Source organism: Carassius auratus, chromosome 11 (assembly GCF_003368295.1).
Source record: "Carassius auratus strain Wakin chromosome 11, ASM336829v1, whole genome shotgun sequence".
NCBI classification, from domain to species: Eukaryota; Metazoa; Chordata; class Actinopteri; order Cypriniformes; family Cyprinidae; genus Carassius; species Carassius auratus.
The window spans coordinates 9969496-9985629 of record NC_039253.1 but is presented as its reverse complement, the minus strand read 5'-3'; the positions used below and the strand labels follow the sequence as shown (position 1 = coordinate 9985629).

Genomic DNA, 16134 nt, shown 5'->3' with positions numbered 1-16134 from the left:
TCCGATATATTAAAGGGTTAAGAATAGCATCAAACGCTAAATGCACCACCCTCATCTTCACGCTTCTCTGCCATGAAGTTTGAGATGGACAGAGTAGAAGTGAGAATGCAGTAGGATTGAGAGCAATTTGGCTATACAGTTGATTTTGCAAAGGTGTTGTTACTTTGTTTACTTAAGAACTTGCCACATTTATATATCCAATCAGAATTTTACAATCATATTTATGAGTTTTACCACATTTATGGTTGTGAGTTTTTGTTTATAAACAAAATTGTTATGCTAACTTGCTAAACACGTTAAAATAAAATAAAGAAAAATTATAAAATAATTAATTAATCAAATATATAATTCAACAGAGTGGAAACATTGAGGTATGTCAAAATTGGTAGCCATATTGGCAGTAATATTTTTTAAAACAATCTTTGAATAATCTTACCTATAAGACTGCATGAAATATAAATAAAACAAAATATATAAATAAATAATTTTATAGTAAAAAGGACTGCATTGTGACTTATTTCATCACTAGAGTGAAACACGGTAAAATTGGATTCTACTCTATGTCCTAATTGTTGGCAATAATTTAATAAAATTTCTATAATCTAATTTATTTAAATAATCTAAAGTTTGCATCTTTTAAAATTTAATTTAATTTATGATTGTTTAAATGTCACCCCGTCCCGTATACGGGACACCTACGTTGACTATACTATATTACAATCAAATTTAATCTAATCTTGACAAACTATATATCATTGGAAAGGTCTAAGACTTCCAAATATATATTTTACCAATATGTTTTGTTAAAAATTATGTAGGAAAAGTAATAGATGAATTTATGACAAGAGTGCACCCTCAGAAATCTACATTACAAAAGGAGCTTTGACCTATGTTTAAAAAAAAGACTTCCTCGTTGCCTTTTTCTCTATCACATTTTAGAAATCATCAGAAGTTATATATCACTTGAAAACATAAAATCTCAAAATTCATCCTTCAAAACCCATTTTAAAATCAGACATTGCATTACCATGCAAATGGTACATCAATATCATGTTACAAAAGGTTTTCAGTCATGAAATATAAAAATTTAGGTTTGTATCATGCACATTCAAGTCTATCTTCAAAAACGTGAGTGACAGTTATCAGGTTAATGCATTGTTATATAAATAAATTAACAGTAAAAACAACTGCATTGTGATTTATCCCATCACTATGATATTTAAATATTACCTTTAAGAAATAAAACAAAAATTAAAATAACACATACAAGATAGGACAAACTGGTCCAATAAGTATGAAGAGAAAAAAAAACAACCCTGCTGGCTTACTGCAGGCAGAGTATGATGGATCTTAGCAGACAATCTGTGCATGTGTGTGCGTGTGTGAGTTTTTGACCCTGTCAACTGGGAGGGAACTGTGCTCACACGGTCACATAAACACCACAGCACCATGACTTGGGTAACCATGGCGAGAAAGACAGCTAGAGACACAACAGAAAAGCATGTGAAGACTAATTAATGACAATGCACAGTGAAAGAAAGCAATTAAAAAGGTGTTGATGAGATGGATGACTCTTTCTCAAACACACACACAGCAATATAAGACACACACAAAAAAAAAACCTGCACAGAATCCAACATTAGTACAAGATCGCACACGTCCCCCGCACACGTCCCTCATTTCATAGACAACAAAGATGGGAAGTAATGACAGCAGATGTCGCGTACAGTGGCCCTCGCTGTCAGGATTGATCCTACTGTAAAAATATGGAAGCCTCACCTCACATAACGCACCCCCGTCCCACCGTAAACATGCTAACAAAAGGCATTGCGATGGTTTACCCATCAACACGCTTCAGTCATCATTACATTCAGAACCACAAGTGTTATTTTGCAGCTGGAGCTTTTAGCCGTTCAGACTGAAGACTTGATTCGTTTAGAAAGCAAGAACAGCACGTTAGTGTGCGAGAAATGAATTAAAACCAGAATAACTGACAAGCAGCAAACCAAGAGATCACAGTGCTGGATTTCTTTGATTTAATAACTGAAATGTGCAGAAAAAGTTATTTATATCAGAGACGGAATGTTCCAGGAGGGTTTGTTGTGGGAGAGATTCTGACTTCCTTCTGTAAATACTAACACATGGTTATTAAATTGAATTGCTTGATTCGTTTTCCCTTTCGAAAGTGGGGTGCATCCTTCCACGGGTGGGTGTACATGTGTTTGGGTGGGTGTTTAAGTACCTCCTGCTGAAACATTAGTCCGTCTCTGAACTAAATTCCTTTTCAAACAAGGTCCATGCCAAAATATTTAGACACCAATGCTTCTTTGTATTATTGACATCCTATCTAGTCAAATTTGAATTAGCTTTCATATTTTGTAGTTTTGATTTTAATTTTAGTGACTATTTTAGTTTAGTTTCTTTTTGACTTTATTTTAACTTCAGTTTTAGTAATTTTAGTACTTCAACTTAACACAGACATGCATGAATTTACATTTGAAATCTCTGGGATAATGCATTTTGGAATGAAAAGTACTTGAAAAGAGCAGGAGCATGGTGATTAGCTCGAGCATGGCTTTCTTCGATGAAAAGCAGAAAAAAGAAGGCACCAAAGGAGGATGCCCAGGGGTGGCAATGTGTAGCCTGTCTGCTTTTGTTGACAATAAAAGCCTGCCTAAATCCTCCTGAACTAGTCTGACCCCCTCAAAACGCTCTGCGAGACACCCCATACTCCTTTTCTTGCCATTTCTCTTTTCATAATAAGGCCATACGAGCAGAGACGGAAAAAGAAAAGGCCTCTTCTTTAATGAGATCTGTGTAGTATTCAGACCCTTGGGCTTCGGCTGAGCAGAACTGTGCTGGAAAAACACATCATGCTGGACACACGGCAACATCTCCAGAGACCCTGGGATGATGAAGCATAATCCAACCGAATATAACCGGGGTATTCAATTAGAGTTCGAAGAGGTCCAGCCGGAACACTGCTTTCCCAACGTAATCCAGACAATCAAATCGAACGGTTTCCATAGTCAATATGGCTTGAATGCTACAAAATTAAATAAGCCGTGTGCACTACAAGAACATTTACAGTAAATGTCAAGCAACAGTATTTTCCCCCAATATTCCCAACGATAGTGTTTTCTACAGAATTAAGAAATCATTCCTTGAAATTCTCAGCCAGATAAAGAAAATGCAGATTTTGTATATATGAACCACAAACCGCTAATCGGTGTCCTCTATAATATAAGTAACCACTCACGATTTCGGAAAAAGGCCAGGATTATCCCGAGGTTAAGTTCAATTTAGTGCTTGTTTGAAAGACTGCTCTGAAAACCATTGGGAAAAGAGGGCAACAACAGCAAAGCTGAGGATATGCATGGCTGATCAGAACATCTGATGCACCCAACTATGTTTCTGCAGCGTTTCTCCCTGCAGGAGGAACTATCAAATCGTGTTTTTCTGTGCTAACCTTTGTCTCTCTCCACAGATGTCACTTAGTATAATATTATCTGAAGGAGATATTCTCCAGGTTTTTTCCAAGTTTCATCAATGTCGAAGTTTGTGACCCAGAGCAATGCTTAGAATCAAGACTTTGGGAATGTTATACAAACTATTAAGCATTCTTTCTTCCTCAAAATCAGAAAAAAAGAACCATTCACTGAATATGAATCTGTATCATAAGCATTTAATTTGCACAATTCTCATTCTTAACATCCAAGAGTTCCATGTGTCTTAATGACAGCAATATAGACCAGATTTCAGCTATCAATCTGCCTAATATAAACTGACGAAACCCATGCACAACTTTTGAAACTGATTCAGGGATTCACAACTGACAGATGCTGATTTATTCAGCCATACAGCAGAAGCGCAATGTTCTAACAGCCATCACTCACCACAGGCTTGTTTGCCTTTCAAAGCATCTGCTGATTCAGAAATCGCAAATCTTTCACATCCTTTCAGTTCATGTGTGACTGGTTGACAATCAACAGACAGACTGTGCCTAATAAAAGACTTACGAATGGAAAACTGGCCCGGAAACATAAACAACAAAAAAGTTAAACAGTAAAAAAAAAAAACAGTATTTATGTTTGAGTATTTACAAGTGAGATCTTGCTAAATGTGACCAGCAAAACAGAGACAAAGGAGTTTTATCTAAGAGCCACTCGAGCCTTCCTAGAAACCTCTATTGAGACCGGTGAGCTGTTGACACATCACTGAACACACACCAGCCCTGAGTATCTGACATTCAGCTGAACGTTTGCTCATCTCTTCGGCAACCTGGGCTTGAATGGAAGCAATCACTATAAATCTCCAACCCTTCCACACTCTTAAAACAGGAAGGAAACTAAAAAAAAAACACATTTCTGCCTCAGAGTGAAAAATTAAACCGTTAATTGTCCGATTAAAGTTTAAAATAAGAATTAAAGTTGTTAAGGTGAAGTACAAGGTCATATATGAAACATAAAAATATACAGAATTTATGGGGGGAAAAAACATTACAATTGTAAAATATAAAGTCTGCTGCGATTATAAAAAGTAGTCACATTTGTTTGAAGTAGTCAGAATTCTGTGAAATTATTTTACTTTTTTTACTCTGAGGTGGAACATTTATAAGAAACATGCATCACTGTCATGAATAAGACAGTGTAGGTTAGCTTTGTATAACGTTTTGTGAGTCTGAACGCAGAGGGCCACATCACGAGTATGTGTCCACTTGAAATTCCTCTATGATACTGACACAGCAATATCTGATTTGAGCAGCGAATTCGAAATTCTGTACGCCATCCACCACAGGTCAGTCATGTCCTGCCAGCATCAGTAAGTTCTCTGTTAGCCCAGTTAGTCGGAAGCTTTCCCTGTGGATACACAGGATGTAGTTTGAGGGGAAAATTTATTTTACCTTGGAACAGTCATACTGTACAAACACCAGTGTAACCAATTCCCCTTACCACTTATATTGATAAAAATGTCAATGTTTGAGTGAAGGACCTGTTGATTTATATAAAAACCTCTATTACCCTTTGTTGATACCAACATTTTCATATCAAACCACTTGCCCACTTTTTTTTTTTTTTATGTGTTCTGTGTCAAGCTTAAGATAACCAATGAAAGGTACAGAGTTCAGGGGTTTAAGTATTTTTAACTTTCCGTGATAATGGCATCCAGGTCAATGAACTTAACTGACCACATCACAAAAAGAAAAAAATCAGTCATAAATATTTGTGCTCCACAATATCAAGCTTAGACAGAAAAGGTCTGGTTTTCTTGCAGTAAAACTCCTTAGTCCAGGTATCTCTAGGTTGTGGTCTGTGAGTGACCACTTTCTTGAGATTAAATGATCATTCCTCAATAGAGTCATGATCTGAACTCTATCAGAACAGCTAGATCTCTCTCTAACTTCAGAAACCATCTAAAGATACATCTTTACAACCAGCATTTGATTCACAATTTGCTTAAGCCTAATCTGTGGTTCTCGACCTTTTTGACTTAAAGGTCACCCATTGTCCAACACAAATACATGCTTGCTTGCTGGTAGCATTGGTATTAAATTAATAAACCATTATTTATTTTGTGACTCCAATACTTTTTAGAACAGTGCGTTTAAAAAAAACATTATTTATTGAAGGAAATTAAAAGTCTCATACACATTAAAAGTATTATGTGTTACATCCTAAAAAGTTACACCGGAGTGTACACAAATTTCTCTTGCATAACCACAGGTGGATGCAAAAACATGCGGTTGAGATCATCTGTTCATTCATTCACTCCTTTATTGGTGTTCCCTTTTTTGGAGCACTGAAAGAACGGGTAGCTTTCCTCATTGTTTTAAGTCGTCCTGACTCACCAACCGTGATAGGAAGCAGACTGTGTTCCTCTCTTTCTCCTGAACAACACAGATGTTTAAACCGAACTCAGGAAAAGGAAATAAACACTTCCACATGAATTCTACCCACTGAGTCAAACACCCCCCCCACCCCGGCAACTAATTTACACCGCAGTAAATCTATCAGACGGCCATATAAAAAAAATATATGTATATATGAAATGGAATGGTGTTTGATATACAATGTGAAATGCAGCAGGGCTGAAATTTGACTATGCAAACAAGCAAAAGTAAGGGCACAGCCTCGTCAGCCTGATGTGATCCAGATACTAAATAACTTCATGGCAACCCCTGACCAATGGCTTAATGGCATTTCATAGTCCCCTTTTTTATTGGTTTAGGGTAGATAAGCATTATCCCTGTGCAAACCGAGGCTGTGGACATGCAGAAATACACACATGCATTTTCTCCCCAGGCATAGCCTAATCCAGCCCGATGTCAAATCCCACACAGAAGCACCCAGACAGAGAGAGATGTCGAGCAGTGTGTCATTCTACCCTTTTCAGAAAGCAGCTCAGAGTGGGAAACTGATCTAGGATCAGCATTTGTTTAATCTGATACAGGATAAATTGTCCTGTTGTGAAATGCATCATGATATCAAGTGAACATACAGTCTGGGAAAGATGTAGAGGAGTTTGTTTGTTCATCACTTGTTCACCGATGGATCCTCTGCAGTGAATGGGTGCCATCAGTATAAGAGTCCAAACAGTGTGCTAAAAACATAACAATTATCCACAAGGCATTAATCTATCACTTCTGGCCAAAATATGAAAAAAATAAGGCTTCCTCCAGTTGAAAAGTCCATCTTCAATTGCCCTCTCACATTAAAAACCAGCAGACATATGTCTTTAAAATAACTGTTTTCACTTGTAAACTGTGCTTAATATGTGCACATCTCTCTCCTAATTCAGACAAGACAAATTTTCACTCTAGAAAACTAAATTATAGATAGAGAGCTCATCAAAAACATCTTTATTTATTGGTTTAGTACAAACCCACAGCTTTGCACATTGCAATACATTGATTGATGGACTAGAGTCGTGTGGAATACTGTAATGTTTTAATCAGCTGTTTGTACTCTCATTACGGCACCCATTCAATGCAGAGGATCCATTAGTGAGTAAGTGATGTACTGTAACACTACACTTGATGAATTCGGTGAAAAAAGTGAAAAGGTCAAATATTTTAACTCAGAAGTTTAAAAAATGTTCTTCATAGAAGACATATTCATGTCTTTGTATACACAAATTGCATTTTTAGTAAATTAATACATTAAACAAAATAATGAGTGTCATGTGACTGCCCCATGAATTTTCCTCAAAACTGCCATCCCATGAAACTTTCAGCTCTAAGAGCCACAACTCTGCTGACATCACCAATAACACTTTTTTTTCTCAGCTGAAGAGTAAGAGGCTTATTCCATCAATCAATACAACAGCGTTGAAAGGTATTCCTATTACACATTACCTCCAGAGAGAGCTGCCAGGGCACAGACTGTTAGTAGGGTCACCACAGGACTGAGAGTCTTAATGTAAAAATCAATGAAGATTAATGAGTGAATTTGTTGTGCTCTGTATTAACTGTGCCGAAGGTTATGGATGGGCTGTGTGCTCATTATTATTATTATATATAATATGGCCCACACTAATGAAAAAGGCCATGATGTGAAGACCCACAGGTTCTTGTATGAACAAGAGCGTACAGAGTCTTGAACCATGAGAAATGCATTTCAAGCTCAGCTTAATGCATTTCATATCAATAATTCATCTTACAAGTCTAAAGCATGGGGAGTTTGAGATCACCAGCTTGTTCAAGACGACAAAAATTAAGACTTTGTTCACAAACTCAGAAACACAGATGGCATTTGTTGCCAAAAACATTTTCATAATTAAGGCTGGTTACAACTAAAAATTCCCAGACAGCATGATAGATTATAAACGGTGAAACTCAACACCAGAATGTATATGAAGTGTGTATGAGAGCGAGAGAGAGCTGGAGCTGGGCCCAGTAGTGCTCTGGGAATGCAGTCCGAGTTGATTGGCTGGTTTCCTGATATTGTCTGAAGTCATTTGGTGAAACAGGCAGAAGCATACAGAGCGGGGAGAGAAGCATAACTCAAACCATGTGATGAGGCAGAGCCCTGTGGGGAGTCACCACAGCTTCAGTACAATGGACAGCTTGTAGTGCCTTTACCTGGGAATAGCAGCTCACTCATCAACTCCTCGTAAAGGAATAAAGTCAAATAAATGACGAATGCGTTTAGAAATGCAACGAATGGTCTCACATGTGATTTTATTTAGTAAGTTGTGCTTTAGATTTATCAAAGAGTGTCTACAAAGGGTCTTCAGCATATCTGACCTTCCGTGAAATGGATTTTGTCAAGTTGCACTTATTTCAACTTGACTCAACCTAAAGGCAGATTAGTTCTCACAATGCTTAAGAACAGAGATCCATTCACTCATTACTCATCAACTCATTACATGACATCGGGAAAAAAGATGAAAGTAAATTTTCAAAAATTCATTACTGTAATGACATAAAAATATAAAAGTACTGCTGCTGGGTCTCTTTTTTCAGGGATGCACAACCCATCTCCTGTGAACTGACCCATGAAAATGTGGTCTTGTCTGTGAAATTTGACATTCATGCAACTACAAAAAAATTACTAAATATATATATATATATATATATATATATTATGTATTTACGTATGTATGCATACATACGTATATATATATATATATATATATATATATATATATATATATATATATATATATATATATATATATATATATATATATATATATATATATATATATATATATATATATACACATACATACATACACACACACACACAAACATACACACAACAAATAAATAAATGTTGCCCATTATTTTTGTAGTCTAATGATGTTAGGGAAAGCATTTATAATTAAAACAAATATTATTAAATAAATTAAAGGAATAAATAAAAATCAGCATTTCAGTTAACAGACAGTTAAAATCACTAGGCCTACTTTATGTGTTCAATTAATTATTTCATTTAAAAATATACAAAAAGTACGCTAAATAAATAATAGGCCTATAACTACTTGTCCAAGCATTATGCAATATTTTCAGGCGCAGCTGTTACGTGGGGAAACAATTCCTTATTAATTTGTTTACAGGAAATACATCACATGGGAAAAAGAAAAGTGAGATTAGAGCACTCTTCTTACCTTGCCTCACAGTTTTCAACCTTATAGGTCCCTTGCAGTTCTTGATCACTGTCAGCACATCATACAGCGGCAAACCAGAGACAGAGAGGGTCTCCACTTCCAGCAGTAATTCCCCCTCGGACACTTTCCCATGTCTGTACTGTACGGCATTCCCGTTAACGGGTCCGATGTAGGCGAACTCCCCATTCTCCGCTCCGCCGAGGAGCTGCACGTTCAGCTCGCCGCGGGCGTCCTTACAGATCGAGCACTCGTTAACTTTGGTGGTCCAGTGATTCTTTTTCTGTACCACTTTGGACATGATGAATCAATAAAATCCGTCTAGAAACAGGTGGTTCCGCCGACAGACAAGAAAACGCAATAGTTTCATAGAATGAAATATTCCACGCACACGCGGTAAAGTTTCTTTTCCGTCTCCTCGGTCATGAATGCGGCTTCTTCGCAGCCCAAAAAAAGAAAGAAAAACAAACTCAAGCCATTGTCCGGCTGTTCACCGAATGAAATTCCCACTCCGAGCTCTTCTCTAATTAGCCTGTATTGTTTTCCTCATTTTCTTAACATGTTTGCCTTTAATCCTCTTGGTTGCGCTCATCTGCTTGTGTTTTAATTTTATAAACCTCTTTAACTACACTTCTTTAAGTATTAAGCAGTTTCCAAAATAGTATTTTTTTTTGTCAAAAACACTTCTACGTAGAATTCCTGAATTGTCGGTGAACGCTTCCTCTTGGTTCACGGCTCCTTTAAACAGGTACAGCGTTGACGTCTGTTTTGATACATTTCATCCTGTTCTGCCTGCTCTCAACTACAGATGGAGCGAATGTAACGTGTGCGCATGCGCACTATTTCCCTTCGGCCTTTTGAAGGGAATCCTCATTGCGTCCGTCACCAGGTCCTAAAGTCCGTCATTTAGACAAAAACAATATCTACAAACCTAAAATGCTTTTTATTTAACGCCTCTCGTGTTATATATCTTCCAAATACTGTGATAAATAAATGCATAAAAGCTTAGACATGTATCAATAATCTCGCCTAGACTTTATAAATGGCTACAATCAGCATGTGAAACTAGTTGATTGTAACGCGATTCATTGAAAACATCTTCAGAATCACTGTACTGGGCCTGGGCCATAAATCATCAGCCTTAAAGATTTACAGAGTAGTTTTGTATTTGTTATGTTTCAGACTTGCTGTTTAAAAAGATAGGAATTTGTTTCCTCCACTCTTGCGTAACCTGTTTGCCAGAAGTGCTGGTTTGTGTTGTAATTTAGCCTAGCATAAAGACTCATCCCATATAAATCTTTGTTATTCTGGTTCAATCTGCCTACCGTGTCATATTTTCCGAAACGCTGTTTATAGCGTCTATATATTTATGAAGTTATAGCTATCACAAATATATTATTCATAATACATTTGCAGATGTAACATGCAGTAACAGCAGTTTTCTCTACTATTATGTGTGGAATACATAATGTTGTTATATTATAATTTACATATATAATATCATGTCATATATTTTTTGTGTTTGTTTTCCTGTATCTGTATCAGTATCGAGTCATAGAATTATTGTTATCAATGTCAATACTGTCACGATAAACCATTCCATTAATATTTCATTGCAAATGTTTGTGTTTTTAAATAACGTAAGTCCCAATTCAATTACACTCTATTTTTCTTCACCTCTGTCACTTATGTCCATAGTCATACAGGATATTTTTTCTGCGTGTGTTTGTCTGACAGAGTGTTAGAGCCTGACACGTGAAGGGCCGTCGTCGGGATCAGATGGGCTTCGCTGTTCACCTTGGGAAAAGCAAATGAGCTCTCTGATCCTAAAAATAACATTCAAAGTACTCCTTCTCCCTGGAGACGCCAACCAATGGCCTGGATGGGACAGGAAAAAGAGTGCTTTTAAGCTTAAATAGTGCAACTTCTCCTCCAATCGTCAGTGGAGCTATCAGACGCCCGCTGTGTTCACGCCGTGCCAGCCTGCTGCATCTGGGATCTTTGAATGATGATGTAACGTGTCTAACCCGATTTCACTCCTGAAATAATCATGAGCAAATTTGAAGTGGTATGTAAATGCTGTTTGGCTCCAGCGAAAATCTGATGTCCCTCTCGTTGGCCTGTGCCAGCTGAGACCTTAACCTCAATGCACTTGTGTGACAAAAAATTGCTTCAATTCAGTATTGCACCTTCCTGCTTCAGAAAGGAAGTAAGGAAGGCGTTAAATAAAAATCCTCTTAGGTATATATTGTTTTAGTCTAAATGACGGACTTTTATACACCTGACGTGGAAGCAGAGTTGAATATTTGGGTGTGCAACTTACAACAACATCTCTCTCTCTCTCTCTCTCTCTCTCACTCTCTCTCTCTCTCTCTCTCTCTCTCCTTCTCTCTCTCTCTCTCTGTCTCTCCCCTTCTCTCTGTCTCTCTCATTTTGCCAGTCAAATCCTCTCTGACCTGAGACTTTCTCACTGCTGGCTTTCTACCACAAACGTCCCTGCCAGAACACATCATTTAAGTCTGGGTGGATGATGCACAGTGACTGTGACCCCTGTTTCTCCTTTTCATTTGAATCCATCTGCCTTCCCATGCCTTCCCGCAAGCAACCCCTGTTGCAGAGGGCAAACTATCTACATTCTTCTCTCCCAACCCCCTTCCTCGCGCTCAGCTGATGAACACATGATAAACACATTGGCATAACATGCAATATGTCAGTCAAATGATTATTTTTCATTCTGTTTCAATTGGAATGTGTTTATTATGTTATTTATAAGCTGATCTACAGCAGAACCAGTTCCCCAAACAATCACATTATGAACGTTCAAATCAGGTTTCACCAATGCATGTTTATTTGTTCTAGTTTCTAGCTGCATTTGGCATCTAAAAACCGTATTTAAAAGCCTACATTTGTACAGATTGTAACTATTGTAACTTGGTTAGTGGCAAGCATCACATATATCAACATCAGACTTAAAGGGTTTGTTCACCAACAAATTAGGCTGCTTTTTACTCACCCCTGAAGCATCCTAGGTGTATATGACTTTCATCTTTCCGACGCATCCAGTCAGAGTTACATAAAATCTAAATCATAAAATAAGATCTATCATTGCAACATTGCAATCAGCAGATGTTGCATTGCTTCAGTCCAAAAGATTTTAAATAAAAAGTGTCCATCCATCAAAAAAAAAGTGTCTTGCACGATAAATATCCATATTCAAAACCTAATAATAATTTGAATGTAGCTTGCACTCACTGTTGTAAATGAAGTAGTTTTGACAGTCCACACAACCAAATTTTTCAAGCTTCATGAAGCAAAAACATTAGACATCATAAAAGTAATCCATATGAATCGATTGGCTTAATCAAAGCATTCTGAAGAGACAGGATTGTTTTATATGTTGAACAGGTTTAATTTAGGGGGGGGTTCACATTTTTTTTTTTTTTACTGATAAATCAATGCTATCTCACGCCAATTCATACATATTTTACGAGGTTGCTAATTCGACCTCACTTATACAATTTTATATGATTTGTCTACACCCCAGTGTCTGTTAGGTTTAGGGGTGGGGTTAGGCGCAGGTCATTCATACAAATTCATACAAATTGTGCAACTCTTAAAATACGTACGATTTGGCAAATTCCTACAAATTAGCCACCCCATAAAATATGTATGAATTGCCACGAGGTTGGGTTGGATAAACACATACAAAAAGCACATCTAATAGGGTAAACTGAAGCTCAACTGTGTTTGCTTGACAAGAGATTTTTTATTTGGGGAATTATCATTTTAAGCTGTATGTACTGTAAAGGTCAAAAAGAAAAACTTACATATATTCTATACAGATTTTGCAAGGCATGCCTTGATGTTCACAAGTTCAGCTATAATGCCCTTTTGACCTCAGAGAGATGGAAAGAAGAATAAAAATAAAACTTGTGACCAATTTTGTATCATCTTCTTTCTTTTTCTTTCTTCTTTTGACTAAATGCATGTGCATGTTTGAATCATTTATCAGGCAACATGATTATTGTTAGTAATTATTCCAAGTGTGGTTACATACAATATCAACACAAGAGTGAAAACTGAGTAAACAACTTTTTCATTAAGTGTAATATGGCAAATTTAAATAATATATATAACATTGATGTAATACTTATTTAGAGCGTCCAAGTAAACACATTAATTCAGTAATGTCAGACTCACTTTTCCTGCATACTTTTTATTTACTAAATGTAACCAGCTGACCAGAGCACCATTTGAAGCCCAAATCTCTCCGTCTTTGCTCATCGTCTGTCTTATTCTTTCAGTTTGTCTTTCTCTGTTGCTGTAATTCTGTTCATTAGCTTAACATGAATGCACTCTAAGTGCTATCCAATTGCTGGAAAGTACCATAAAAACCTTCAAACATCCTTTGGTCAGAATATGATCCCCTAAAGCTCTTCAGTGGGTGGATTAAAAGTATTAGCTTTTTTTTTTTTTACAAAAAAAGTCCAGTTTGATTTATGGATTAATTTGAAATGTTTCACTGTAAAATCTGAAAATACATCCTTCTTTGAAAGTCATTTTCAAAGCAGTTAAAAAAAAATCCCTATTGGAATTCATTGGCAACTAGATGAAAAGAGGTGCATGCAAAACTTTTCTATTAAACCCAAATGGTCCCTTCACAGCGATGTGCACGGTATTATAAATAAACGTTCAGTCAAAGCACGGATGGACGTGGGAATCAGCCTTGATAGGCTACATTCAACAAACAAGATGAATAAAAGTCTTTTGTTCTGTTTTAATTCAACTGCTGTCCTTGACTATGCTTGATCTTACTGTTTGAACAGGAATGGTAAATACCTAGATGGGAAATTTGTGACCTTGGCAGCAGTATGTGTATGTGCACAGAAAAATAGAAGAATATTTTTCTTCCATGAAAACAAAAAGTTTAAAGTTGTCACTGGAGCTATATCCTGAAGTACAAACGCTAAAGAGCACATATTTGTAACTTAAAGATAAGTCCATATTAATAAGTGTTTGTAATAGTACCGTATCAAAAGCTTTTTCTTCTGAGAGTTTATGCAGTCATGTGACATTCTCTGTTTAGCATATTTCTTTGATAATCAACTCAGGTTTTTCATGTTATTCATGTATTAATTTATTCATGCTCACATTTGATGTTTTGCTTTGTACTTTTGTCATCGATATCAATGAAAAATGAAATGTGTAATTTGTTCCTGCACTGCATGTAAATGTTGACAGAGTGTTCATTTTTCAGGGTAAACAGTCCCTTTAAATCTGCTTATATCAATTCAACTTTGGCTTTAGGGCTCCTCACCACCCACTTTGTGGGGCTTCCTGTACAGATTCAGTAAATCACAGCTTTATAAGAGCACCTCCTGCTCTACACGTGCTTCTATGAAACCACCAAGCTCCTGAAGAACCTGGAACAGCTCCAAAACATACCATGCAGTGTGGCCACAGTATCTCTTTATATGGTTCAGTGTCAGCTTCCACTGAGACTGCAGGAATGCTTTGAAAGTGATGTGGAAGGATGAGCTCCATTCTGGTGTGATCAGTTTCAATAACAACATTACCTACAAATTATACTCCATTTATATCCTTTCCTCCTCTTTTGAGGCATGAGTGGGTGAATGAATTACAGTAAGCCCACAACCCTGACTGGCCTGTAGGTTAGGCACAGAATGCTGAATGTGATTATGCAAGACAAGGACTTTGTACCCTTTAAATGCAAATTTTGCAATGGCAGGGGAGATTCTAGGTGTGACACACACACATATAGGTCACACTGAAGCAAATGCATATAATGAAGCATGTTTGTGGAAAAGAAACCAGGGATCATAAACAACATCACTCTGATCAAGGGCCACACTTCTGCCCCAGTGGAAGATCCCTTAATCTACATTAACTAAAAATGGTGATTTGGTTAAAAAATATATCATTAGATGATGAATATCATTAGATGATGAATAATCTTCAAAAAGTGACCCTGTGTTCATTTTGTAAGGCAAATGGAGAAGCACTCCAAGGGTTTCTGCTTGGGCTCATTGATTCTACTATCTGGGTTTTATCATTTGAAAATGATAATATTGTTCCTGACATACTGTATATAGCAACTAAAAGTCAACAAATATGTTCTACTGGCTATGGCGCAGTGAAATAAAAACAAGATATTTAATGTTTGATAGCTTTCCTAAATATTTGAGCAAAGGAAAGAGAAAAATATCCACAGATTTACACACTGCATGCTAAAAATAGGCTTTCAAAGACTCCTAGACTAACAAACACAGTCATTATTTTCCATTATTTATTTGTATTAATTTATTTATTTATTTATATGCCAAATCAGCATATTAAAATGATAAAAAGTTTAGTTTAAAATTAGTTTAAATTGTAATGTTTCACAGTATTAGTCTACGGTTTTTACTGTATTTTTGTTCAAATAAATGCTGACTTGATAAGCATGTATTTGACCCCATACCTTTGAAGCATATAATATAATATAATATAATATAATATAATATAATATAATATAATATAATATAATATAATATAATATAATATAATATAATATAATATAGGAGCTATACCACCTACCTACTAATGTTCATAAGCCACTGAAGTTCTGGATTTCCTCAAGAGAAGAAGCTTTAAACTTTTTATGCAGCTTTTGCAGATAACCTCTAATTGCTGGCCCACATTTATTAGGTCTTCCTGTACAACAGAGACAGAGCCATTATAAGTGTTATTTCAGGATAAAGGATTAGCCAGCTAACGCTAGCACACTAATTTATGCTAATGGGGCGGCAGTGGCTCAGTGGTTCATGTAGGTTGTCTACAAACCGGAAGGTTGGTGGTTCGATCCCCGGCTCCACCTGACCAAGTGTCGAGGTGTCCTTGAGCAAGACACCTAACCCCAGCTGCTCCCGACGAGCTGGATGGCGCCTTGTATGGCAGACACCGCCGTCGGTGTGTGAATGAGTGAGTGGATGGGTGAATGTGAGGCAAATTGTGAAGCGCTTTGGA

At 36.7% G+C, this 16134-nt stretch overlaps 1 protein-coding gene across 1 annotated transcript in view; it reads right to left on the bottom strand.

Moving 5' to 3' along the window:
- Positions 1 to 9909, bottom strand: part of LOC113110990 (membrane-associated guanylate kinase, WW and PDZ domain-containing protein 1-like) — a 121341-nt gene extending 111432 nt beyond the window's left edge. The window contains 1 exon segment of the mRNA XM_026275347.1: positions 9112 to 9909. Within this exon segment, the coding sequence (XP_026131132.1) occupies positions 9112 to 9409 (298 nt within the window). The 5' untranslated portion in view covers positions 9410 to 9909.
- Positions 9910 to 16134: the final 6225 nt, after the last annotated feature.